This window comes from Parus major, chromosome 8, assembly GCF_001522545.3.
Source record: "Parus major isolate Abel chromosome 8, Parus_major1.1, whole genome shotgun sequence".
NCBI lineage: Eukaryota > Metazoa > Chordata > Aves > Passeriformes > Paridae > Parus > Parus major.
In genome coordinates this window covers 16,953,712-16,981,443 of record NC_031777.1, presented here as the reverse complement: position 1 = coordinate 16,981,443, position 27,732 = coordinate 16,953,712, and the positions used below count along the sequence as shown (strand labels likewise).

General features: G+C 36.2%; 1 protein-coding gene across 2 annotated transcripts; it reads left to right on the top strand.

Annotated features, from left to right (window-relative positions):
- The first annotated feature begins 75 nt into the window (after positions 1-75).
- Positions 76-27,732, top strand: WDR63 (WD repeat domain 63). Of its 2 annotated transcripts, none has more exons than XM_015636232.2 (22): positions 76-295; positions 5,765-5,849; positions 6,097-6,135; positions 9,701-9,882; positions 10,431-10,535; positions 11,356-11,493; positions 12,875-13,074; positions 13,328-13,444; positions 14,141-14,325; positions 15,236-15,360; positions 15,464-15,553; positions 15,958-16,077; positions 17,497-17,625; positions 19,649-19,722; positions 21,118-21,265; positions 21,994-22,081; positions 22,764-22,894; positions 24,250-24,313; positions 24,691-24,821; positions 25,469-25,673; positions 26,075-26,166; positions 27,405-27,731. In XM_015636232.2, exons 2-22 carry the CDS (start codon positions 5,813-5,815, stop codon positions 27,582-27,584), a joined length of 2,580 nt encoding a protein of 859 aa, XP_015491718.1. In that variant the 5' UTR covers positions 76-295; positions 5,765-5,812; the 3' UTR covers positions 27,585-27,731. The 2 variants fall into 2 exon arrangements, with proteins under 2 accessions (XP_015491718.1, XP_015491719.1); XM_015636233.2 differs by lacking the exon at positions 76-295 and adding an exon at positions 2,980-3,325 and having other exon boundaries at positions 27,405-27,732.

The following is a 27,732-nucleotide window of genomic DNA, read 5'->3' as shown; positions in this document are numbered from 1 at the left end:
ACCGATGCCTGGACTGGGGTGCGCGGCTGACCCGGCTGCTGAAGGAATTGCTGCCGCCTGTCGCCTACAGACCCCATCATGCACCGCGCCCCAGAGTCCCGCCTGGCAGCACTTTTCCCGCGCACGGCATGCTGGGACGAGTAGTTCTTGTCTGGGGCGGCCCTGCAAGCTGCCGCTGCGGGGGCGGGTTTGCAGAGCAGGGCGCTGATTGCCTGGCCGAGCCGTCAATCACGGCTACCCCCATCGCCCTGACAACCTCGCGCCGCCGGGGACGCGCAGGGCCGCGGCCGCACAGGTAGGGACAAAGGGCACGAAGGGGACCCGGCAGCGCTGTGGAAGCGGTGAAAGATTCCCGACCCGAGACCACTCGGGCAGCAGCCGGCATCAGGGCTGCCCCTGCGGCGGAGCCGCCTCCGCCGCCTCTTCCCGCCGCACTGCCCGCGGGCCCGAGGCAGCGCCTTCCTCCGTGCCGTGAGGGGCTGTGCCGGGGACTGGAGCGGGCCTGCCAACACTGCCCAGCCCCGCCGCAGCCCTGCAGACCCCCGCAAACACACACACCCATCCTCAGTCTCCAAAGAGATGGTTGTTTTTCTTACCTCTGCTTAAAGAACTGTAATCTAATGTCAATTTTTACAATATAGCATTAATGTTTCAAAAGTCGTGACAATGCAACATATGTTACTGTTCCTGACAGGACCGTGTTATGACAACTTCCATATTATACTTAGTAACTTTTTAAGTACCACCCAAATTGTTACACTATTTTAATAGTTTAGACCAGTTGTACTTGCTCGTACCAGAAGTTCTGTCTGGGCAAGATAACACTAAAGCCATATTTCCACTCTTTGCACTTGCTTTTTTTTTTTTTTAATTTTTGGATTTGTGGATTAATTTCTATAGCTAAATGTATTATCATTATTTTTAGTTGCCCTCAGTTTTTCATCTGTCAGTTTGCCCTGTTACGTTCTAAAATCGTGTGCTTCTGGCAGCTGTCCTGTCCACAGGCAGTATATTCCATAGTTCATGCACTTATTGTGCAATAAAACACTTCTGCAGTCCTGTTGTTTGTTCCCAGTTGTTTGTTCCACATCCGTAAGCTCATGTGATGCCAGCTCGATCTCGTGTTAGGACCGTGAATCAGCATCTCCTGGTCACTTTCTCTATGTCTCTTGTGATTTCACCAACTTCTATCATTTTCAGGCTAAAAATAATCCTAGTTTATTCCCAGTACAAAATATGTTCTGTGTCTTCAATCATCCTTGTTATACCTTTTCCAGTTTTTATCAGTTTCTTTTTGAGTAAAAGAAAGAAAGAAAAGAGAATCAGAATACAATATTAACCGACATTAGAATGAAGTTTTCCATTTTGTTCTCCTATGGCTTTCTTATTAATTCTTAACCTAATTTTATACCCATTGCACTTACCATTCCAGATACTGTAACTACACCTACTGGTTTCCATCAAATAACAAAATCAACACCAGGTTCAAGTAAGCCTGATATAATGAATAGTTATAAGTATGAAACCAGATACATTCAAATTGATTTGGCAGTTGCCAAAACTTCAGCTTTACTCCCTACAATTTTAACAATGAAATTGTGTCCAAATATGCACAAGGATTATTAATAATTTTTAATAATTTTATATTACTTGCTCTTTGCATGGAGCAAAATAGAATAAATTTAATTAAAGGCAACATTGCACATTAATTTTTGGAGAGACAAAGTAATTTTCAAGATGGTATTTTTAGCATGTTCCTAAATGTTTACCAATGGAAATGTGTTTTTTAGCTTTCTAGAGATAGAACAAAAAAGCAATTAGCACGTGGTTTTGATCCATTCCTTGTAGTGCTTTTGTAAAATGGGCATGCATCTAATTCTTCCGTCATTCCAAATTATAATAAATTACTGCCCTAAAACAATAATGCACACAAACTTGACCTTAAATCATTCAATTAGGCAACTAATGAATCATTCTGTGTCCTCAAATCAGACAGGTTTTTTGGTAGAATTGATAGCTAATTAGTTTTTGCCTTTTGCAGTACCTAGCAACTTCATGGATTTGTTTATCGCTGTAAATGTTTCAGTACATTAAATAATTAGGAGAACACTCTGATCTTATTTTTTCTCTTAAGCCTAATGTTCAAAATATTAGAGCCATCTGTAAACAAACTTGGCTATAAAATATCAAACAGAGTTGTCAAATATTTACCCAGATTTTAGCAATTACATAATGTAACACTGTGCTCAAATGAAAAACTGCTGAAAAATTAGACTGAACATAATTAATGAAATCTAAATATTACTTACTTTTTAAAAATAAAATACATTACAGTATTCATGACAACTGATTTTCAAAGGCTGCAATTTTATGTAGATTTTCCACTCTTAAAATTTTCAAATTATGTTAATTTAAATGTTGTTTCCAACCTCTTTTCAATCATAGAATCATGATTTTTTTATAAACATAATGGAAAGGCATAATACATTTGTGTATGCCCTGACAAGTCCTTTTTAAATAAGCAGTATAGAAGTATTCCTAAGGGAATAGGACCTTAGGAAATCGATTAAAAATTAATTATTTTGGTCACATTTTCAGACGGTTCACTAATATGGACTGGTTTTTTTCATGGCTTTCTTGACAGCATTTAGTATTTTGCATAAAAACATAGGGGGGAAAAAAACCAAACCCCCAAACTAAGAAGAAACTGCTGAAAATAGCGTCTTTAACTTACATATTGTGACTTTTGTTCTTTTATACTTGTTTGGAAGAGGTGATGTACAAAATGCTGCTCTTCAATACATATTTGAAAGTTCTCAGTGTATGTGTGTGTGTTTCCTGAAGTGAGCACCTGGAGGTTACCATATTCCTGTGTAAAAACCAACTTTTGGTAGAAGCTTGGGCCTGGTTATGCTTCCAGAGAAGTTTCTGGAAGCTCTGTCTTTGCTTTCTCTGCAGGCCTTCCCTGTTTCCTGACCACTGACAATCATATGGCCACAGGATGACAGAGGGCAGGCATGATAGGGTATTGGGCATATTGAAAAGGAGATAAATAGTTTGTCATTTTCTATCTGCTTTCCAGCTGGGAGGTCCTGTGCATCCCAGAGGGAAGCGGGAACAGTCCCACTGACTGCTCTATCCATCTGCAATCCTTGAGCAAGGGCACTTTTTGCATTAACAAATGCACCAGGCACTGACACCAGCATCACCAGCACAGCCCTTCTCTCTATAGTGCTGCATCTACCTCCATACCTCATCCTTTCAGTGAAGGAGGAGGAACTGATTACTGGGACGCCATTTCCAAGAGTTTTAACTGTTTTTATAGGTAAAATATACTTGTGTTTATTTGTGAGTTATTTTACTAAACATAGGATGTGACTTATGTCAGCCTTCTCAATGTATCCTCCATTCATGTGACTTCGAGTTTAGGATACTCAGAGGAACTCACTCAAAATTTCCAAACTAGTTTTGTTGCAGTGCATAATTATGAAATGGTGAAGTAAGACATTGTGACTGGAATATATCTGAGATGGTTCATACTGTCCTTCAACTAATTACTACAACAGCTGCCCTCACCTCCTCTCCTGGAGGGCTGTCTCTCTTATACAGAGGCATAAAGGTTGGTTTCAAATTAGAATAGTCACAGAACCAATTTACAACATGGGTTACAATTTTTATATGTAAAATACACAAGAATATAGATAAGAAACAGCTTTGCGCAGCTTTCCTTTTTAAATAAGGAAAAATCAATCTCTTTTGGCCATCTGAATTGATATGCACTCTCAGTGAGGTAGGCCTAAGTGTTTCAGAACTATAAGCCAAGCATATTGCACAGTCTCCTTTCAAAGATTATACATATATATGAAAATAGATAAGAAATACATATATATAAAAATATATTTATATATTTATATATAAATACATTGACTTTTACACAGAACTATGTTAACAGTGTTTCTACTCCTGTATTTGACAAAAATACTGGGAGAATGAGGGCAGAAAAAACTCCCAACTTTCTCCTTAGATTCATTATATATTATTTAGGGAGGGGGATAAAAACATCATCCCATGCACAGCAAAAGTTTCAGAATTCTGAAACATTAATTTTCTTTGCATTGGTATCATTATTTATTTTTGGAAGAAGCAGAAGATTCAATTAAATTAATCAGACAGATTAATGGAGGGGACTGCATTTGCCATAATCAAGAGAGACAAAACAAGAGAGAAATAAAATACACTAACATATAATAGGTGCAGCCTACCATCTGTGATCTGCAAGATGCAGTATGATACAGAAAAGAGTCTGAGGATTTATAGAGTATACTTTTTTACTTTGATTGGAGTGAAAAATTAAAATGTATAACTGTAATAAGAATGTCAGACTCTGCTCACATTAAAGTCAACTGAAATTTACCTTGAGCTCATGGGAGGCCAACATGTACCCCAAACCTCAGCTATTCCATCAGGCTATAATCCATGACCTATATCTTGCCATCAGTGGTCATCTTCATACTAAAATTTAGATCAGAAGCTAAGATTATATTGCTTGTTTCTAGAGTATTTGAGGACTGTGTTACAAAACAGTAAGACACTGTTTCTCAGTCTGGCTATGCCACTGAAATTGCAAATACACAGGCCACAGCATGTTTGTTTTAGCACTCACTATTTTTAGGCTGTTCATAAGCAAACCCTCAGGACAGAACATTTATTTTATAAACTCATCTTTTCACCTTATGTATCTTGACAGAAAATGTGCTGATCACATGCACAGGCAGACAGGCTATAGCTCCTGTAAGAGATCATCAGAAAGAGTTATGTCATGCCAGCATTCTTAAAGGTGCCATCTCTTTTTGTCTTATCTTCATCTACTTTCCTCTTGTTAGCAGTAAAATTGTAATAGCACCCAAATACTGTAGGTACTCTGTAGACATTTAAAAAAACTCCCAGGCAGTTTACAGCCTTAAAAAGCGTGATCATGGAAGAGGGAGGACACAAACAAAGTGAGAGCCCCAGAGTCCTCATCCCATCTGAACGCCTCTGCCTCTTCAATACTATCATCAAACTATTTTAACACTTGCAAGAGAATTTGGGCCATCCTGATTTAGTTCTTCCACCGGCTGCTATGTGAGCTCCTCCCACATGATGGTGCTGTCCAGCCTGAGCAGCGGGCAGGCTGAACAGCATTTCTCCTTGCCATGGAACCGAGACTTTCCTGCACTACTGTTCTAATCCTTTCTCCAGATATTGGGATGAAGGAGAGCAAATGGAACAGGAGTAGACTTCTATACAGTATCATCTCCTGCTGTGTGGTTGCTACATTTAACTAGGCATACATCTTCCTGAGTTTGTCCTCCACAGAGCTACACTGAAAAAAACCCCTGGAAATAGAAATGCTTTGTGCATCTGAGTAGTGATTTACACTTACAGACATTGGGACAAACATTTATAACTAGTGAATTTTCACCCATGCTCTTCCCACTTTATCCCAGGTCCTTAGCTTTCATGAAGGGAAACCTCTATCCTAATTTAACCTGTCACTATTGTGGAAAGTCAGCGCTCATTTTCAAATACCCTGGACAAAATAAGTTTTTCATGTGATATGAAAACACAGCTTATGATTTAAAACTATGAAACATACCTTTAGCTGCATATGAAAATATTACTGTAATGATAAGCTACATAAAGTCATGTACCAAATTTCCACTCATACATGGTGCATTCTGTTGTCTATTTAAAATAAGTGATGATATGTATCTTTCTTTAGAGAAATCGGAAAAAAATATCAGAAAGCCTCAAATCCAGGAAGACCACCATGAAAGGTTCAAAAACATCGACAAAGAAACAAAAAGGTAAAACAAAGCTAAGGAATCATGAACAGGAAAAGGAGCACAGCTTTATATGTAAGGTATAGCAACAATGAAACAAACAGCAATCTGGGCTTACATGAGATCTACCTTAATTATTTTGGCCTCATGCATTAAAAAAAGTGAGATCAATTAGAATATGCTATTTTATATAAATATCTTAGAGAGGTAAAATTACTCATTATAGTTATGTAACCAACACTACTGATAACATCATGTCATTATATTTCAGGTAAAAAGAAGGAAGTTGATCTTTCTATGGCCAGTATAGGTAAGTATTATGATGATTGAGTTTTAAAGTAGTAGTTCTGGAATAGTCAAAGCATTTTGAAGCTTCAGTGTTATTAATGCAGGGAATAAAAAGAAAATACTTTTAATGAATAAAAATATTGTTTTTATGAAAAATATAGAATATATTTAATGATATTTTAATGAAAAAATATAAACCATTTAGAAATGCAGCTATCACAGTGATTACAGTGGCTCTGAGTAGGAGGCAGTGCAGCAGGAAACAAGTATGGGTTTGTAGAGGAGGTTTTTTTCTTGGTTTGAGAGGATTTGGTATAAGGGGAAATAAAAATCATCATAACAGAATTATAGGGTTCTTTGTATTTAGAAATAGTTCAGCAATTAAAAGTAAAACATGATTTTAAAAAACTCATTAATCTTTGCTCTTTGTCAAACCATTATTAAATTTTATGAGAAAATTATTTTAGCACATCACTTGTGTTTTTTAATCATGGATACCAACAGATATTGATTAGCATATTTTTATTATATATTTATAATATGTTTATAATATATTTTTGTAGGGGAAAAATTATCCATTTAAAAGTCACAATCTGGCTTATGTGCAAGTTCAGTTTTAAGCATGGCCATAGTTAAGGGCTAAAAGTATGCAATTATCCAAATTTAAATATATTCTGTTTTTCTTAGACACCCAATTATTTCCAATGTTATTTTATTTTCCATATTTGTGGTTGTATTTTCTTCTGACCCAATTTGTGCAATTATTCCTCAGGTATAACTTAAATTGATATCAAAATAAAATTTATCTATGGTTTACAGGAACGATCCAAAGGGTTCTTATTAGTTGGCTTTTAACAATACAGCATTTATTGTTTAAAGTTAAAACAGTGTGGCAAACAAGGAATACAAAAACTAGCTAATTTTATAAGAAAATGTAAATCACTTGTTTTCCTCCATAATCCTCTGAGCACTGGGTGAAAATTGTTCTCTGGTTAGCATCACCAAAATGGCTAAGCTGCAGTTAATGAAAATGCACAAGAAGTGATCCCACAGATGATTAAAGTGGTACTTTAAAAAATGTATTTTCAATGTTCCAGGAGACAGGTAGTAAGAGAGAATTGTACCTCCACCTACTGGCAAATAAGGTTAGAGCTCTAACAGCTGAACTACTGCTAGGAACCAGTTGCTGAAAGTAGGAAAATAACACTGGTGTAAGCAGACACTGCCTGTGCAAGATTTAAACTCCATGCACTCATTCCTTAGGCCTGCAAATGTTCTTTACTTCTTCCTTAGAGTTTCTTGTCTTTTGTGAAGTTCTCGTAGCACTAAGAGCTGCTGGCTGCTACAAATGATACAGGTACAATTTACTAACAGAAGAGCAATGTGAAGCCTATTATCAGACGTTACACACTTTTTACTGGAAAAAAGCATTCAATAAAAATGTTTATAATGTAAGAACTCTAGTATCAGTATATATTTTTATACTATAGATTCTGTTAAAAATAATATTCTGCAATATAGAATTTTAGTTCTTTAGACTGAAAGGTGTAATTTTAATTCTGATCATTACTTTGTTTTTAACTTGGGCTTATAACAAGAGAGCATTGGAAAAAATGCAGTTAGAGTATCTGTCTTATTCTGTTTCCTCTTGTAGTGATGTCCATTGTATTTTTGTTTAAATTTCATGCTTGTTTCATTTGGCAGTGAAACCTACATCTCTTTAAAAGGATTTTTTCAGCATTAGCATTTGTGCACAAGGTTTTATACATGATTCAGCATTTTAAAAACAGTAGCATAAAAGCTTATTGTTACAGATAATAGTGTCTAAAAACAACCATCACCCCTGGCTGGGAATTTTGAGGTCTGGTGTTTGCAACAGTGAGTTTGGACCAGATGAGTTGGAGGTTTTTCCCAATCCACATCCCTATGATTTTGTATTTTTTGGAAGCATCCATGCAGAAATCCTGGAACTTTCCAAGACATCAAAAAGGAAAATCATGCAATATTGATTACAGCTTGTGATGAAAGTGAACTAATGGCCTGTGCGTGCTACAAACAGATTGTATGTGCTATGAAAGAACTAGTGGACACCAAGTAATCCATACTTGGAACAGAGCTGGATACTATGCACCAGAAACATCAGGCATGCCATTAATTTTAGTGATGACTATGGCAGAACAGATGCAGTGGAGTTGCAGCTCTGAAAGATTTTAAAGGATAAATGTCAGATTCATCAAGCATAATGAATTATGCGATAGGATTGTGCAGAGATTAAGGAGGATTTATCATTTTGTTAGTCCTTGTTGGCTTAGATTAGAGATGACTTCTCAAAACATGCTGACACAGCTAGTCACAATCATCATTTGAGGTATGTCAACTTATCTTCAAGGCATGCACAAAGACAAAAAACCCCACAGGTGCTGGGAATTAAGATAAAATACTATTTTAAACTAAGTAAAGAGACTGAAACAGAAAGTATCAGCTATTATCACAACACCCAGCACATTTCAGTACAGAAAACCAGTACACAGTATGCACATCCCTAAGTCTTCTAGTTTCCAGTTCACCAAAAAGATGAACATCTGCTAACCTTCTCAGGCAAGCATGTAGTGGCCTTCATGAGGAATGCTCTTACTAGGGCAGCTGAGACAGAGCATGAGTCTGCTAGCAGGGCAGTATAGAAACGGAGGAGTCTCAGGAGCAGGATTAACTAGCTGGGCCTAGAGTGATCTTAGCCACTTAGAGCTGTAATGCAAGCTGGAGACCGAACATGGAACATGAGAAAGACCAGCATTACATACATTCAGCCTTACTCACATACAGCTGGGACACACAATAAGAAACACTGTATATTATTCTCAGATTGAGTGTTAGCAAAACACAGTCAACAGGTCACCTAACTGCATCCAGCCTTCTCAAAACCAATGAAGATATCTGTGCTAGCACAAGGATAAGAAATATCTTGTTCTGAGTTGATATGAATGAACCTACCAGACATCATGTGTGTAGAAAACAACAGCTCCAATAAAGCTGAAAAGAAATCTCAGACTTTAATCTCAGTGAGCTTGCTTTAGTCTCATTTGATTAGTGAGAAGTAGTCTCTACTGCACACTGAACTCAATGGGAGCAAGATGAAAGTCCGAAATCAGAAAAGCATCCTTACTTGGGAGAAGCCTCACCAACATTAAACTTTGGCTTAATATGGTGCTTCCCTACAAGGAAGGACCACAGGGTATTTATTCAAAGCTTTCATAAGTCAGAACTGTGTGATTTTGCCCTTAAAATATTAAAACCAACCCATTAAAGACTTCTTACTAAAGTTGTTAATAACCTATTGATCAAGAAGAAAAAAAGCCCCTCATACCAGGGAAATCATATTCATTATGTGCAAAATGTTGGGTAGAGTATTTTCAAAGATTAATAAAGTAAATATCATTTCTATTTCATGCCTTGAAAAATACCAAAAACAAAGCTGAGAGGTTCAAAGGCATTATGCTAGAAACAGTAAAGGCATGGAGATACCAAAGTATATATGCATGTTTAAACGACACTCTGAAGTAATCATGCAATTTTGCTTTTTTTCATAGGCCACCCAGAAATCTTTCCCTTGCTTTTGACTGCAAAGACCCAAGAAATTTTTAATTGCCGACCTGATGAAGATGTCACAGAAAAAGATTGTTTCAAGTGTATTAGAAAAGAGGACATAATTCAAGACGTGAAAACAAGAGCTAAAGCTTCTGATTTCCACCGTCTCAAAAAAGTTATCCTAGTATGTAGCATATTTCATTCTCACTTTAAGACTTATACTCTCAGAGTATCAATTCTTTTGAATAAGAAGGGTATGTTCTTGTTTGACTCTGTGTAAACATACTGATGCTCTAATACCTGAGTGCTAGAGGTTGTGGACCATTGTTGACTCAAAGTTTCTCATGGCTTGCCATGCATTTATTTTTTTACTGACTTCAGATTGAAAATATGCTAAAAGCAACATAAATACTACTAGTTTTGATTCTGTGAAATGACAGAGCTTCCCCTAATATTTGGCTTCCCCTAATTCATGGCCTATTCATTGAGAATCATCAAAACAGTTTCTTTTCAGTTTAATTGTCCATATGAAAGATTAGTTTTGTCCCAGACTCACTTTTATTACAAAATAAGCCCTATCTATTCCTTTCAATTAGCACATGAAATTCTCCATTAAGAATACAAAATTAACCTGAGATACTAAATTGGTAGTAGCTTTTCCAGTCACAACCTCATGTTTGTTTGGAGTATTATTTGTTTTCAGTTTTCTATTATTTTTTTCCATTAAAATAGGAATATCCAGGGGAAGAACTCTTGGTAGTTTTTGATCCAGACTTCCAGTATGGACAGAATTTTTACATGGTTGCTTCTGAAGAAGCCAAGGAAAACTTTCTTAAGGTAAAATCCACGTATGCCAAAACATTTTTCTATCTCTGAATATTTCAGAATCTAGTCTCAAACAAAGATGTTATGAATGGTATTGTTAAGCACACATTATTTCTCTCATGGTTAACTTGATCATAGAAAAATATGTGTATCACTGTAAAAATATATATTTTTTACTGAGAAGGGCTAAATTAAATTTTTGCATTTTACTTCAGAGAGACAGTATAACCCCCACTGCTGCATTTTTATCATAAGCATTCATTTTCTCAATACCCTGATCTCTCAGAAATAAAAATAACAGACAATAAATATATTGAGCGTTTTCAAATAAGTATTATACTTATTTTTCATAGTATCTATGAATATATTCTTCAAATCATGAAAATGGTCTTGAGTTCTAAATAGCTCTAGATAAATAGAACTTGTATGCTGCACTGTAAGAGAATGTTTATAGAAAGATTATATAATTTTTCAATATAAATTTGCCATCCAGCATCAGGGAATCAGAAGAAGCAAAAATTAAGAAAAGTAAAATGCAGTTCCAGGCCAGAGGGAATGGACAAAAATCACTATCATTTATTTTTATATAAAATGATTTGCTTTCAAGACTATAGTCTCTTTTAGTAGTTAAATATTATTGGAAAATTCTAATGCACAAATGAACAGGACCTTAGCCAGCCCTACCCAGAGGCACAGTATACCCAGACTCACTGCACTGACACAAAAGTAAAGAATGTGTGAGTGAAGACAGAAAACTGGGTTTCTAGTTAATACTTACATTTCAGTAACAAATTTTTGAAAAAGTACCATTTCTTACTGTTTGATATTACAGTCTTTAGTAACTGAGGAAGAAACAGAAGAAACAGAAGAAGAGAATAGAGAAGAAACTCTGGAAGTCCACAAACCTTGGGTTTCCCTTGGCAGCGAAAAGGAAGTTGAAGAAGAATCTGTTAAAGAAAGGGATACAAAGGTCAGAATCAACAGATGTTAGTCAATCAAATAAAAATAAACCCCCTATATTTCAAGAAAACTATCAGAGAGAAATAGAGAAATAACTAAACTTTTAACAAAAGCAGAAAGTGCTGCAGAAACTTTTGTTTTGAACTCTGTTCTCTTTAAGTCTTGCACATAAGGCATGTATCACTGCATTGGACATAACTACTTTTTAAGGTGTAAGTTCAAAAGTCCTGATCATCTTTGGTCACTGGCACCTCTGCCACTCTTTGCTCAATTTACCAAATGGCTGGATGACAGAGTCATTGCTCTGTTTCCATGAAGCTCAATGAACTGTTCCAGTATGGGGATGGCATTTAAGTAGCATGCAACACTTTTTAAGCAGCTACAGCTATTACAAGCTGATTTTACAGGAGGACATATTTAATTAATTACATCTACAGATTACATATACATATACAGAGAGAGAAAAAAAAAATAATTATATGTCCAAAAGCTAGATCCACTCACAGCTGTCACCTAACTTGTGATATGTGGGGCATCTCCAAGCATCTAAGTGTTCATCAAGAGTGATTTTTATTTAGTAGCTCTTTTCAGGGAAGACTGGCTAAGTTAGTTAGCCAGTTCTCATAGTTCTCTGATAGTTCTCAGCAAATGGACATCTTGCTTACACCTAAAAAGATGTCTGATTATTCTAAAGCTATTTCATAGTCATTCAGTTGAGTACTTGGACTGTGAATGTATTCTGCACTGTTGGCAAGGTCCACTCAAAAGTATTTTTAGCCTACTTTTCTTTCCAGTTCTGTGGGAGGTGCTGGGAAAAAGTACCTGGATATGAATCCAAGACAAAGCAGTACCTCTCTACTGCCTGAAATCAAGTGCCACTCTTTGTGGGCAGAAGTCAAGACATGTCTCTTCATCCTTCCTAGTTCTCAGCATAAAGAAACCCCTCCAAACATGTTTGCATTTTCTTCAGAGTACTTTTCTCACCCTAGGCACTGCAAGGGAAGTTGAAATACCTCATCCAATGCTGAGAATTCTACCAAGAGGGAAGAGCTAAAAAGTTAGGTCTTGAAAGCCTAATTCAGTATCACATAAGGCTTCCTGCAAATCAATCCTTTAATTAAATGTGCAGTTTTGATATTGGATGAATTAGAAAATGTAATTCTCTTGTCCTACTAGCAGTAATCCAAAACTGCTACAACAATTACAAACTTGTTTTCTATTATATATGTAGTTTATTTATAAGAGCACTTCAGAATTTCAAAATGCAGAAATATGGGTCAGCTCAACACTGAAATCCCACAATTCCACAATTATATGAATCCAGTCATTTTAAAGAATGAGCTTCCCAAAAACTTTCTTTTCTGCTAGCCTTGGAAATGTATCTTTTCCAGATTAAGTACAAGGTCTCTCGAGTTCGCAGGATGTTTGGTGCACCGATTACATTTACTGACAAGAATGCTTCAGATGACAAAGACATGTATGCTGAATGCACGGCCTATGAAGATGATACTTTCAGTATTAAAATGCTTGAAAGGGATGTGGGGGTGCAGATGGTTCCAAAACTAAGAGAAGCTAGTACTCAGACAAAATGGTAAGTATGAGAAAACATTTATCAGCTTATTTATTAAGCTATGCACTGTTTCTTATATCAACTAAAATTCTGGAGTTACTCAGGTACAAACTGATTAACAGAACAAAATTGGATGCTCTGTTTGCATCTTTTTTCTTAAATATTTTCTAAAAAGTTTCTATAAAAACTATATATTTAAATTTTACACATTACACAGGTTTCTGTCTTTGAAATGTTTTCTATATTTACATTCAAATTTATTCCAATTGTGTAGGACCTATCCAAAAAATGCATCCACGCAGTATTGTACTAGGCAGTTGTCAAATGAAGCAAAAGCAGAGAGTCTGTCATCTGAGAAGCTGAAACAATTTCTTACAGCAGTACATATAAGGTAAAATTATTGAAACAATACATTTAAAGACTACCAGAAATAATACAAAATACAAGCAAGTACTCTTGTCTGAATGGATCATTGGTCTGGTCAAATATAATTTTTTTTTGTTGTTTTCATATGCATTTTTCATTTTTTATTATTCTAATATTAACAAATGATAACTTAATACTTGTTTCTATGAAGTCTATGCTATATAGACATGTTATATTTATTTTTTGTTATACTATAGGTATATAATGTTGCTTTGTATAGATATCAGAACTGAAGTTGATAGTGATACATTTTTCAAAAAAACTGCAAAACTGATCTTTTAAACACTGCCCATTCAAGCAGATGGTTGTGCAGTAAGCAAAGATGCTGTTCTACCTATGATTGTGCCCTTATCCATGTCCCATTAAGGGGGACAAGTCTTACTTAATGACATTTTTTGCACAAATAATTGGACAATTGCACTGTACTTGGTCCACAAAGAACCTGAGTTAAATTCTTGGTACAGTACTTACTTCTGTTTAAACAGAAGCATGTTTCCTTGCAGTGATACTTCACTGAGAACTTAATATTTGATTTTTTAAATAATGTGATCATAACTTTGTGAAAAACAGAAGCTACCTCTTTACAGAAATATTTGTAATTCTACTACTGAGTAGTCACATCTGGATTATTAAAGTGTTAATTGTTCTTTTCACAAAACAGAGTGGAAATTGCATTGCAGCAAAATGAAATTATGAATGTTTTTTTTGATGACTGGAAGGCCCTAGCAGAAGACCAAGAAGAAGGCCAGCCAGATGTTTATCTTAAAGCATACCAATCATTTACAGATGTGCAGTATCTCAAGAATAGAACCATTAGCTGCATTTGCTGGCATCCAACCATTTATGGTAATGCACTTACAGTACTGATTTGAGTCTTTAATGATGGGTATTATATGACAGCTATAAAATATGCATCTTGCATAAAATCATCAGCTTTCAAATTTAAAAAGAAATCAAAACTGATTTAGTATCCCTGTTTGAATTGCCAGTTTGAGGTAAAATGAAAAACGAGACAGACAAAGTTTTTGTAGAATTTATATGGGTCATGCAAAGTCCTTTACCCTATTGTATAAATGGAAGTCATAGGCAAGAGAAATTTCCCTCCATGAGGCTCATTGAAGCAGGGTTGTTGTGCCAGACTCTTCAGATGGCCCTGCATACCATTGTGCTTGTGCCTATCCCTGGCTCTCACAGCACCTAGTACTGGAATGCCACAGCCACAACAGGACATGGCTCTGCCGAGTGCCAGGGAGCATCACAGGACATACAAAACGTCAGCTCCTGCTCTCTGCTGCGGGTTATTGCTCTGCACACCCAGAACTAATGGCACAATTAAGTTCTATATAAATGCCCCTGCTCCCAGCATAGTACTAGCCACTACTGCAGCCTGGGCAAGAAAATGAATTGGGTTACAAAGATTTGTTTTCATGATGGGTGGCCAGGACTATATGACTGTCACATCATTTCAGGTGCAGTATTGCACCATTGAGGAGCACAAGCAAAAAAAAAGAGGAGTTTTATCCCAATGCATAGGCTCTATAACTCATTTTAAAAAAACCTAATGTTAAGTAACAAAAGCAGTGTCCTCAAAGCTGATCTGAAAAGAAAGAAACATGGTTGGTTTGTTTAGGGTTTCTTTCCTGCTTTGTGAGTTTTTCTCACTGTATTGAGAAGGTATAAGTCATTTAGAATAATTATCAATGTGTTGAAACATGAATTGTCTCTTTTGAGAAAATTTATTTTCTCTTTTGATTAGGGATTATAGCACTGTCAGCAAGAGAGCAACCTTCATATGAAGAGCAAGTTAACCTCTCTAATAAATCATTGCCACACCAGTCAGTTATACTTATCTTGAGTTTTTTTGACCCTATCTGCCTCCAGGTATTTAATCAAGACTTTTAAATATGCCAAGTATTTAAATAACATGAGAACAAACAAATGGTGTGACTGTATTTCTCAACTATCTTGTTTTTCTTCTCTTTAGTTGGTGTTGAAGGCTCCTGAAGACATTTACTGCTTTCAGTTCAGTCCAAGTAATCCAAACATCATTGCTGGTGGCTGTGTTGATGGACAGGTTTGTTGCTCTTTAAAAATAAAATTGCATATTTCTGTATTTTCTTCCAGTATAAAAATAAGGGTGAAGAGATGTACTCAACATCCATAGTAACACACAGAGACAGAAGACAGATGTCATAGTCTTAAAGCTCTGTTTTCCTGGACTGAAGCTATGTCTGGTTAGTCCATAGCTGAGCCATTACCGCACGATGCTTCTTTGTACTACTGATTAATAGGTCAAGTTGTAAAGACTTTTTTTTTAGAGACAAATGTAACCTTTCTTCTGATTGCATCAGACTGAAGAGAAAATACTTTAAAGACTTCATAAAATCTAGTGTAGAGAGTATTAATGCACTGTGCATTTATACACATACACAAGTAAAATTTGTAATGTACTTATTTCTCATTGTATGTTGTATGTAGGTTGTACTGTGGGATATTTCTAAACATGAAGGAAAGCTGCAAAGTGCAAAGCCTGTTGCTGATGAAATTATTGAATCCTCAGAGGATGAGCCAAGAGTAGCAGCAGCAAGGGTGACTGAGGTAATTCTGGGGCTGATGGTTGGAGAGTGGTGTACAGGGGTTTCCCACTGTGAGCAGTGGCAGCACAGAACACCAGCTGAATCCTGGGCTGCATCCAAAGCAGTGTGGCCAGAAAGGCAAGGGTGGGGATTCTTCCCCTCTACCCTGGCTAGATCCCACCCAGAGCACTGCCTCCAGCTCTGGTGCCCCCAACACAAGAAGGACATTGAACTGTTGGAGCAAGTCCAGAGAAGGGCCACAAAGTTGATAAGAGCACTGCAGCACCTCCTCTACAAAGACAGGCTGACAAAGTTGGGGCTGTTCAGCCTGGGAAAGAGAAGGTTTCATGAAGGCCTCAGAGCAACGTTCCAGTACCTGAAGGGAATCTAGAGGGAAGCCAGAGAAGGACTATTGGTTTGCAACTGTAGGGACAGGACAATGAGTAATGGGTAAAAATTAAAAGAGGGGAAATGTAGGTTAGGTATTAGGAAGAAATTGTTTACTTTGTGAGGGTGGTGAGACACTAGCACAGGTTTCCCAGGGAGACTATGCACTCCCCAACCCTGACAGTGTTCAAAACCAGGTTGGATAAGGCCTTGAGCAACCTGGTCTATTGGGAGGTGTCCCTGTTCATGGCTAGGGAGCCAGGACTAGATGATCTTTAATGTCCACTCCAACCCCTTAACATTCTATAATTCTATGAAAAAATAACAGCTGTTAATACCGTAAATGCTTCTGTTGTGAGTATATTGCAGTGTATCTGTATGTCTGTGGAGGAGAAACAGGTGAAGGTATCTTGACTCAGAAGAGAGGAGTAGATAATCTTGGCAATGAAACACTAGAAAGGATAAGAAACCTAATGAGTTCATGAAATCAGAACATTATCACAATCATCATGGTACCTGATTGTCTACCAATCATCTACCTGATTAGTACAGATTATCAGATTTACTAATTTTGTGCAACTTATGTTCCAGTGAGTCTGTTTTTCAATGGGCAGCAATATACCCTCCACTCCTACCTTTAAAAAGCCTATCAAATACAGATACTGTTTGTTACTGAATGCAATACTGAGAGTATTTGAGATGTTCATGAACAGCAAAAAGGCAGCCTGGAAGATGAGAAGACTGTTTCAGTGAAAAGGACAGAGGATAAGCAGAAGAAAGACCTAAGAGGAGAGGAGACATTAATGATGCCTGCATGTGTGTGGAGGAATGTGGAATTCTTTTTAGAGCTTAATATCCAAAGGCCTGTTTTGATGCTTTCTTTTTTTATTTTTTTTTCCCAAATGGAAGGTATTAGACCCCTAGAAAGTTTTATGAACTGATCTGAAATACATGAAAAAGTGTTAAGAGAATGCAAAGTAACCTTTATTCTTTCATAGATTTACTATTTTATTTTGAAAATACAATTAGATATATTTTCTTAAAACATTTCTAGCTGTCACCTAGGCATGTCCAGCAGAGTAGCACAGAGCCATCTCTGGTGAGACACTGTGCAGCCTCTTCCATACCATATAGTCATACAAAGCCAGCAACAGATGTACATTGGCTACCATGTAACTTTGAGGTGAGCTTAAAAATCCACTTCTTTTTACTGCTTTTCTAATCTACTACCTCAGAAATCCTAATGTAAACTCAAGAGAAAATACCAGTTAATTACTTGTATTCATTATTTCTCACTACATTTAGTAGATACTAATAATCTGCTGCCTCCTGTCCTGTTCATTGTGCTTTACAACTGTGCTGTGTTCTCAGTTTGATATTAATCTGTTCATACTGCAAAAAATTTCCTTAACTTTACAGAAAATTATAATTCAAAATTATAGTAAGCCTGCCATACTTAAAATGTATTGAATTTCTACTATGAGCAATCTAGCCTGTCACTAAGAATTCCAAGAAATAACTTAATTACCTAAATATCTGGATACCCAAGAATGGTGTTATTGTAGTCACCTTAATTTTTCTAGATGCTGCCTCAAAAACTGTACTCAAAACTTACTTTATCCATTATGGCTTTAAAGTTCCAAAGTACTTATGGTGTGTGTACTGAAAGGATCCAACAGGAACACTGGGTGCTGATTTACTATCAAGCTATTGGAAATGGTGCTAAATTAATTTGAAATGCAAATGTAGTCAAATACAAAGTAATGATAGTGGAAAAACTATCCAAGAAGAAGAAAACTGAAAATCTTTAAAAGGTTTATGGAAATTATATATCAATAAATTTTTGATAAAAATATTTATGACTTCACAGACACTACAGTCCTTAGTGGCATTTCCAGAAAAGTGAGAAAAGGGGCACACACATATCATAAAATGTCAGCTGATACCACTGTTCATTTTTATTTTATAGAGTAATAGTCATGGATACTAACTGGTACCAGATGTAAAGCATGAAGAAAGGGATTGGATAGCGGAACATTGTTGTGGTTTTTGTTGTTTGGGTGGGGTTTTTTTAGCCAAAGCTTAGGCTCAGAAGGCTGTTTTTGTGTTCATCTGGGATAACAGATACAGAAAACTGTGCTTAATAAATAACACTGACAAAGGAGACATTTTGCCAGTATTTAGCACCATGTACTGGGACATACTTTTTGTTATATAAACATGAATATGTCAGCCTTTGCACAACATAGCAGTTTTTATGGCACAATTCCTAAAATCAGCAGTTTTATCATTACATAATAATGAAAAATTAGTCAATGTTACATCCAAAACCTAATTCAGCTTTGCCTGGCTGCATTACTACCATTGTGATTCCAGGTAGACAAAATAATGAATGAAAAATAGAGTAGGCTTAATTTGGCTTAAACAAAAAACAAACAAACCCCCAACAACAACAAAAAAACAACAACAAAGAAAAACAAACAAACAAACGCTGAAATTTTGCCACATAATTGATAAGTACAGTTTTTGCTGAAATATGTTCATTTTTTATATACTGGAAGTTAGATTTGATTAGCCTATAATTCCTTGTTACCTCTGACACCTTTATTTTCCTAAGTAATTAAAATTAATTTGTTATAAACAAATAACTACTAAGTAAATGATAAATAATATAAAACCTGCACAAGCCCACATACACAAACACAAATTAAACTATTAATAATTAACATTTGAAGGCACCACTACAATCCCAAAGTGAGGTCTAGCCAAGTGATAATTTAAAATAGATGACCCATGGTGTAAATTTGGGAAAGACACATCACTCCCACTACACTTAACTGTTGGAGATAATTTTCTCAATTACTGGCTCTTTGGTTAAGCTGTATAAAAAAAAGTTACAAATATGGCAAATCAAAGAGGGCCTGACTTGCAGTGGTACCATTAAGTATTTATCCTGCTAAATTAATTTAGAATTTTAGGTATGTAGCAGGCAAAGGTGGTATCAGTTCATGAAAAGCACATTTGTAAAACAGTTTGATTTTATAACTGCAAATTAATAAGCCCTGATTTTCAAACCTTACCCAAGCAGAAACAGTGACTTAATTTCTAGTGGCTTGTTTTATGTGTTAAAGTACTTGCTTATCAGAGTTTGATTTTTGTCTTTCATCATCTTCTTCCCCTGTAATAATTATTACTGTTATTTTCAGGACAACCAAAAGGGTGGTACTTCTGAAAACAGAGATGAAAATAATCTGCAGCTTGTAACCTGCTCCCCTGATTGGTATATACAATATATACTCTACAAGACATCTTCCAGTTTCCTTTGAAAAACTTTATGAGGCATAGTCCATGATTTCACTGGCACATTTCTGGAATCCTATCAGCATATCCTGAGTGGCTGAAATTCCATATGCAGAAGACAAGCACTTTGCATTCTTGCCCAGTTAAACCCTCCACAGTAATGGCATTAAGAGTTTATTAACTGAAAACTCTTGCAGATATATGTTTATATTCTGTGGATACCCCCTTCAGAAGAGTGTTGATCACACATGTGTTACCCTGGAAAGCCGCATCCCCACACTTATATTTGTATGTGTGACATGCTCAGAAAGATTGATTCTAAGGCCTATTTCTACATAAATATTGTAAGCTCTATATAAATTTGGAGACTTAGCTGGCAGAATTACTCTTTGTGAATCTCCTCTTTTGTGGACCAAAAAGTCATGATAGTTATTATTCTGTGTGAAAGACTAGCAAGGGGGCAGAATGCAAAAAGTGGAAATAAATGTTAAGCTTTTGTGATGTCAGAAGGCTTAAGGCTTCAAGGTTGCATGGCTGGGTACTGTCATGTATTTGTTAGTTACATCAAAGGGAGGGTCAGAGAGAGCAAAATTTTATAATGGTGCAAAGTTATATTTCCTAATCAAGTAACAGAAGACTTTGAAAAATTAAATGAGAAGTTAGATTGCAAATACAGTTCTTAATAAATTTGCAGTGTAATGCAAGTAATACACATAGAAGAAATTATTTTAACTACTCAGTCATGAGGGTTCCAAATTGAAAGTATTTATCTGAAGTTAAGAACAGGGAAGTCACTGTAATGTCATACTTGAAGAGCACAGGTTCCTGAGCAACTCCTGTTAGAAAAGGGAAAAAGGTATCAGCAATGAGGAAAGTTTCATTTACTGCATTAAACCTTTGGGTAAATGTCCAGAGTAGAACCAAAGGAACAATCAGAGGGCTGAAGATTCCAATGGGATGACAGATATGAGCTGAACCATTTGCCTTGAATGTCAGCAAATTAATTGGTACACACAAAAATTTGGACTGATTTTCAATTTGAGATACTAAATTATCTGCTACAGCCTTCAGGAATTTCACCCAGGCAGTGCCATTAAGTTCACCCAATAACTGTCCATAAGCAAACTGTATGAATACCATCTAGCTGCTTTGGTATAATTAACTGATGAAAGGGTGAATAAAGAAATATATTTCATCATTTACAAAAGAAGTAATTATTATCCTTATTAGCCTTTGTCTGATTTTCAGTCTCTACTGTTATATAAAGCTTGAAGATAAAAGATTAAAAAAACCTCAAGCTTTAAAATGTAAGGAAAATTGCATGTAGCTGCAAACCAAAACACTATACAATATATGTTATGCAATTATTTTGCAGCTCAATATTGTTTTGGGATATTCCATCCATCGAACAACGTGAAAAATTTTTATCTGAGAAAATAAAGGAGGAGAAAAGATCTCACATACCCCATGATGTTCCAGACTCTGATGAGGATTTAGATCTCTCCTGGAAACCTCTCATAAAGGTAGTGTCCACAAATACAGAACATGGGGATTGAGTCAAACTGTAGACATGGCCAGAACTCCATAGGAACGTAATCTTTTGCTTCACAACTCTTTTTCCAGCAAATTGTAACTTCCTTGTGATTTTTTTTTCTGATTCTGAAGTTAAATACTTCGACATTCCTTTGAAACTTCAATAAAATGCATTTTGAAAAGCTAATTAATAAGAAACAGCATGACTGTTTCTAAAGAACTGCAGTAGGTGCAAAAGTAGTTGTGTAAATAGTGTAAGCTCCTGTCAGCCTTTTCAGATGCTGTGCTATCTCAGTGGATCCCAAATAGTGGAACATGGTCATGGCCAGCAAAATCATAATTACTAGCAAACCAACATTCAGTCTCATGAAAACAGTCATAGCAGTTTGTGAAAAAAGTGAGGCTGAAAACAATGTTAGGTAAGAAAAAGAAGTTAATAATTTTAGACATGCTGATCTGTGCTGCTCAGAATACCTGCAGTTAGAAATGTTTTTGAAAAAGCATGATTACTGGGTTTTTTTGCTAGAAAGAAAGAAAAATTCTTACAGGAAAAAAGTAACACAGAGAGCATTTTCTCCATGCCTGTGAGGCAGCAGATACTGTTTGTGGTGTATTACAAACACTGCAAAGATCTGAAGCATTACAGCAGAAAGTAATTTAGACTTGTACCTCAAGGATCTGACAAAATGGTTTAGCAAATGCACTTCTTTCTGAACAGATAAATCTGCGTGAAAGGGATAACAACACAGAGTATGGTCCCATCAGAATGAGTTTTAGGGAACTGGAGTATCGTTACAAACCTCCAGGTAATATTTTTATTACACCTTACAGGGGAAAATGTTTTTAATAAGCTTGTATTTCAGTATATACATAATAAAAGCTGAACAACAACATACTGTATAGTTAAACACATCTGGAGAAAAAGAATTCTTAATTATAGTGGTATGCTGTGTGTGACCAACATGTAATGACCACAAAGAGATGTACATGTAAAAATCCAAACTGAGCAATTCCATATACACAGTGACTCTATCCAGTTTCACTTAAAAGCCCATGCAAATCCCACACCCAATCTCTTTATCCCTGAAACAATATGTCCTTTTCAGCTATTACAGAAAACTATTTTTAGAAACATAATCCATTCCCTGGAGCAGAGATGTTAGCTCCTGGTTGCGGCAGCTATGGGTGACATGTAAGGGCAGCTCCCAAGGAGACGCTGGTGTTGTGTAAAACTGGAAAAGAACAGGGTGGTGCTACCCTAAGTATTGTCTGGATATAAGAAACACTGACTTCAGGGCTGCAGCAATGGGGAGACTCCACCAGGAAACAGTAAACCTACAGAGCTACTGCTTTACTTGGCAGTCTTTCTCTTCTTCAAATCTCCTCTTCAAATTCTCCTTATCCACAAACTACATTTACAAGACAAAGGACTTGCTTGGTCTAATAAATTCCAGTGTGTAACAAGAAGATGTAACTGTTGTCTCCCAGGGAAGGCAAAATCTCTGAGAGCACTAAGAGCACCCATCAAAGAGAAGCCATATACAGAGATGAGTGCTTCTTCAAGCAAAAATCTGGCAGTGCTACAGAATATATCCACAGACTTTTTTGTTGGAAATGAAGTAAGTACCAATTAAAGCACCAATTAAAATGTTAATCCAAGATATCTAAAAGACTGAACAGCTAATAACAGAGTTTTCACAAATGTATGGACTTGCATGTTTTCTTCAGGTGTAACTAAAAAGATCTCTCAGAACATGTCACCTTTTAATTCCACTTTAATACTTTAAACTACATGCTTAAAAAATAATAAACCTCCCATATTCGATAGACTATTAATCCTTATTTCAAGAGGAGAATTAGAAGACATTTCCAAAATATGTTGAGCTTAACCACCTATTATTAACCAAAGAGTACTCCCTTATTCCAGAACATATAAGATTAGTAATTTCTTCTAGTGTTTTCTCACATGTCATGTGAAAACATTCATTCTACAGTTTGCCCCCCAACTTAATTTCACTTTAGGAAATCTCAACTATTCATAGCCTGCTACATACCTACCTTATGCTACTAAAATTCACGTGTCTTTCCCAGTTCTGAGTTCATATGGAAATGAAAATTAGGCTTCTAGCAACCTTTTTGCTTCCAGTCACCTTTTCCCCAAATACTGGAACAAAGCATGAACTATCAAAACCAAGCACCTAATTTGGCAGGAAGGACTGCCTCCATACATCATGGCAAGTAAAGCTGTTTTGGCAATACATAACTGAAAACCAGGGATGCAAAACTTTACTGTGTTTTCAGTCATTGGCTACAAATTCAGGTTTTCATTTACTCAGATTATATTTAATGATGGAGATGCCTTTCCCTGGCCTTAAAAATTGAGGACCAGACACAGTTAAGGGATAAGGGTTTTTTTCCTGGGTATTTTAATAAGGATTCTTATGGTGCACCACTTCACCAAGGTGGGATGTGCCACAATGCACACACAACAGATTGCCTATACAATTTATAGACCTTACAAATGAGCATATCTAACAAGGATGCCCTAATGGGAGGCCTGGATGGATGGTGTGATAGTCCCCCATCTGAGGAATTTATTCAGCATGAACAAATTTGCCCCTGGATTGGGCAAATCTCTGGCTTACAGGATATGTTCTAGAGAGGACCTTGGTTTCCCAAGACAGCCCAGCGTTTTCCAGCCTCCTACTACAAGACCTTTAGGATGTTTGGTCTCCTGGCCTAACAGAATACTAGGACTATGCTAAGCTATCAAACTGGAGGAATTACAAGTATGCATGCTAAGAATACTGAGGATACATAAAAGTTATATAAAAGGTATATAAAAGAAAAGGCAAAAAATAATCTTTGCATCAACAGTTATAATTAAGAAAAGCCCCAGCTTAAAAATAAGTCACTTTGAAATAAGCCACCAAGCTCTAACATTAGCATTTGCTTGATTTTTTTTGCATTACAGGATGGAGAAATTGTTTATTATGACTGGAAAATGAAAACTGATATTAATTCAGCAAAACCAGTTAGTAAGTTCAAGTTTCTCAATACGTGATTAAGTCTTAATATATCAGTAACTTTAAAATATTTGTTTATTTTATACACAGAGTCTATCTATACTCTGTCTTTTTAAGGTTCTTGCTCATCACTCTAATAGTCTCTCTCACTGATAACACCTGGATTTAACAGTATACCCTCAAAAGGGCAAGCACTTTGGATGGCATGACAAAATAGCACAGAGATATTGGCACAAATCATGAAGTAACTAGATTTGTGGCAAATCAAATTCCTGTACCTTGTGAGCAAAAAAATATCTGGTATCTTCCAGGCCTGTGGTAGGTCCTGCACTCTTGTTTCTTGATCCCTAAGGCACTAGTAACAACCAACTACCTTTTTCATCCATTAGGTGAGAAGCACTCCCAGAAATATGCCCTCCACACCAAAACTATCAACACTCTCCAGAGATCTCCATTTTTTAAAGACATCTTTCTAAGCACTGGAGGCCAGAAGTTTGCCATTTGGAAAGAAGGAGTTACAGTAAGTTACTTTAAGACAGCTGAAGCATATGTGATAGGTATACAAGACAGGCTCAGAGACTGTATTTTCAGAAATGTGTAAGTCATGAAGTTTCATATCCTAGAAACAAAACAGATATCAAAGAAGTTTCATCTTCTCCATATCAGAAAACTATTTTAGATAAAGCTTAGGAAACTTGCTTTTTACAGAAGAAGTAAAGTGACCTTCTTAAATTCCAACCTTGTAAAAAACATAGCTTCCCAACTATTCATTTCTCCTGCTAGGGAAATGCATGCTGAAGAAATCTGAAGAACTTGTATTTAAGGACAAGGTTTTTTCATCATGTGAAGACAAAGAAACATGGGGTTTTTTTTAAGTTTGTCTCAAGCAGGAACCCAGGTTAGGTGCACCTGACAAAATCTCCAGACCACAGGTTTTAACAGCAGACAGATTACCTGAAGAGACTGGAAGTGAGATACCAGGTTTTTACTTCCCTACAATCCTTTTAACCTGCAGCAGGTGGTAGGAATTTTGCCATTGATATAATTTTTGTTATGGGACCATTTAAATTTTGAGCATTTTCTAAAGACAGGAGATTTGAAGTAGTGGATTGATAGTACTGTTTGATTGTTAGGTCTATCTTTTATTTGTTTTCAAAAAAAATTAAGAATGGACCAATCCTTCAGTCAAGCTGCTCTGCAGGAAGGTACACAGCAGGACAATGGTCCTTAACAAGACCAGGAGTTTTCTTCATTGGCAGAGACAATGGAAATATAGATATTTGGGACTTACTGAAGAAAACTCATGAGCCATCTTATTTCCAGAACATCTCTAAATCAATCATCACTTTCATCAGCCCCTCCAGTGCCTCAGGTATGTGGATGGTGATTGCACTTTATTGTGCTGCCCTGTTCACAAAATGGCCCATGACTCTGAGGCACACAAATCTTATTACAAATGATCTTACATAAGTACATACTTCCACAAATTTAACACTGTACATACAAAAATGGATCATCAGTTCTAAGTCTTCTACCATGGCATAAAAGCAACTGAAAATATTTCATTAAAAAAAGTCTGATAAACGAAAAACTTTAAAGGGATTAATAAAATAACAGAGCAATAAGGTTGCTTTTTTTTTGCTGCAGTGAACAATAAACTAAGAAGACAAAAAAAAAAAAAAGGAACCCTCTGTAGCTTGTCTTTGGGTGGAGGTTCACACTGTTGTTGGAATTTGGATTGTTTATATGGTTTTTTTTTCAAATATCTTTTAGCAGAGCAGCATTTTCTGGCTGTTTCTGACAATCTTGGAGTTCTGCATATTTTGGAAATCTGTCAAACACTATGTCACCCTTCAAGTAATGAGGTTAGTAAGAATTTTTATTAAATCTTTGACACTTTATCCAGAAAACTCCAACACAGAAACAAGTCTGCCTAGACAAAAATGCCTTCAAATAATGGTAGTTCATTCGAGATCATTATAGACATATTCTCTAAAGATCACCTGTAGCCAATCTGGCTTTGTACAGAGCTTAGATAAGAGTCAAGTGAAGGAAATCTCAGTGACAGTTGGCAGAATTCCACTGTTCCAATCTGGCTACATGGAAACACAGTTAAGAGGTCAGCATTTTCTGCCACATCCATAAAATGACACCTTTCATGCAGTAAAACAATGTTTCAGAGTGCATAGTAATGTGTATATACTGAATTCATTTTTCTTTAAACCTTCTCATCCACATTTGTGTTAATTTTTTTCCTTTTAATTTGGTAATTCAATTTACATATCTTCATACCTGGTTCCAGTTCAGTGAAAGCACATTTTGAAAACTCTTACTAACATTCCCACTCATTCACGCTCTTGAAATAAGAACTATATGTACCAAAAGGCCATGGGAACAATGCAAGCAGTTTTAATTTCTCTTTTTTTCTACACAGTTTTCAGTTTTTCTTTTCCTCCACCTCCCAGCCAAAGATTGAGCTAGTGTGTCAGTCTAGCAGTCCTGCCTGCTGCCTTGTCTGTTACTCTTACATCACAAAACCATCTTCCCATGTTATTGCAGTTTTATGTTTATGTAGGCACTTAAATAGTTTATAAACATCCCATAAAGGTTTGCCATGCACAGAGCTGCAATAGATAGCAATAAAACATCACGTCAGCAGCTTCATTTTAGTAAAAATAACTTCTCCAAAGCAAGGCAGGAGCTGAGTGATATGAGGAAACACATTGGTTCTGACAGATTACCTGTGGTTTGGAACTAAACTCTTTAGGGTGCAGAATTACCAACCAAGAAACAGTCACTAATATTTAGATTACTTTCACTGTAACTGAAGTATTCACTGAAAAATACCAGGCTGTTGAAGAGACTAATAAAAACTAAAACACAGAATCCCAGATAAAATAAATGGATAGTGTAGTACCAAAGTATGGCAGTTTATGGGTTTTTTGTGCCTGAAGTTGTTTATATTGTTTTGCTGCAAACTGCTGGGATAAATAGAGATATTTATATTTCCAATTTAGATAAAATATTTATACCATTCAGATCATGAGCAAGACATCTCTGTCTCTGAGCATGTAATGACCCTTGCTTGTCACTGTGTTTACAGCATGCCAACGTACTTAATTACTTTGAAAGAGAAGTCAGATACCTGAAGTACTGTGAAGAGGAGTTTAAAGGGTATCAAAAGTTTCAAGCCAAAACAGAATTGAAATGCGACTGGAGACAGAGAAAACAGTATGTCATACTTGGAATTAAGAAAAAGTTCTGTGTTTCTTTGTATCTTTAAAATACACCTGTATTGCTAGACAGGATTTTCTACAGTATTTAAAAAAAAAAAAAAAATCGGGATAGACATAATCAGAACTGTTTAACAGTTCTTTATTTCATATTTAGAGTTCTTAAGAGTTGAAAAGATGGTCCCAGTTCATGTGATG

Bases quoted from the DNA above. Each gene is read 5' to 3' on its own strand.
- WDR63 (XM_015636233.2), top strand. From the start codon at position 5,813: ATGAAAGGTTCAAAAACATCGACAAAGAAACAAAAAG. The intron at 17,626-19,648 runs GTGAGCTTAAAA...TGTTATTTTCAG, and splicing joins GGCTACCATGTAACTTTGAG to GACAACCAAAAGGGTGGTAC. The intron at 19,723-21,117 runs GTATATACAATA...ATTATTTTGCAG, and splicing joins GTAACCTGCTCCCCTGATTG to CTCAATATTGTTTTGGGATA.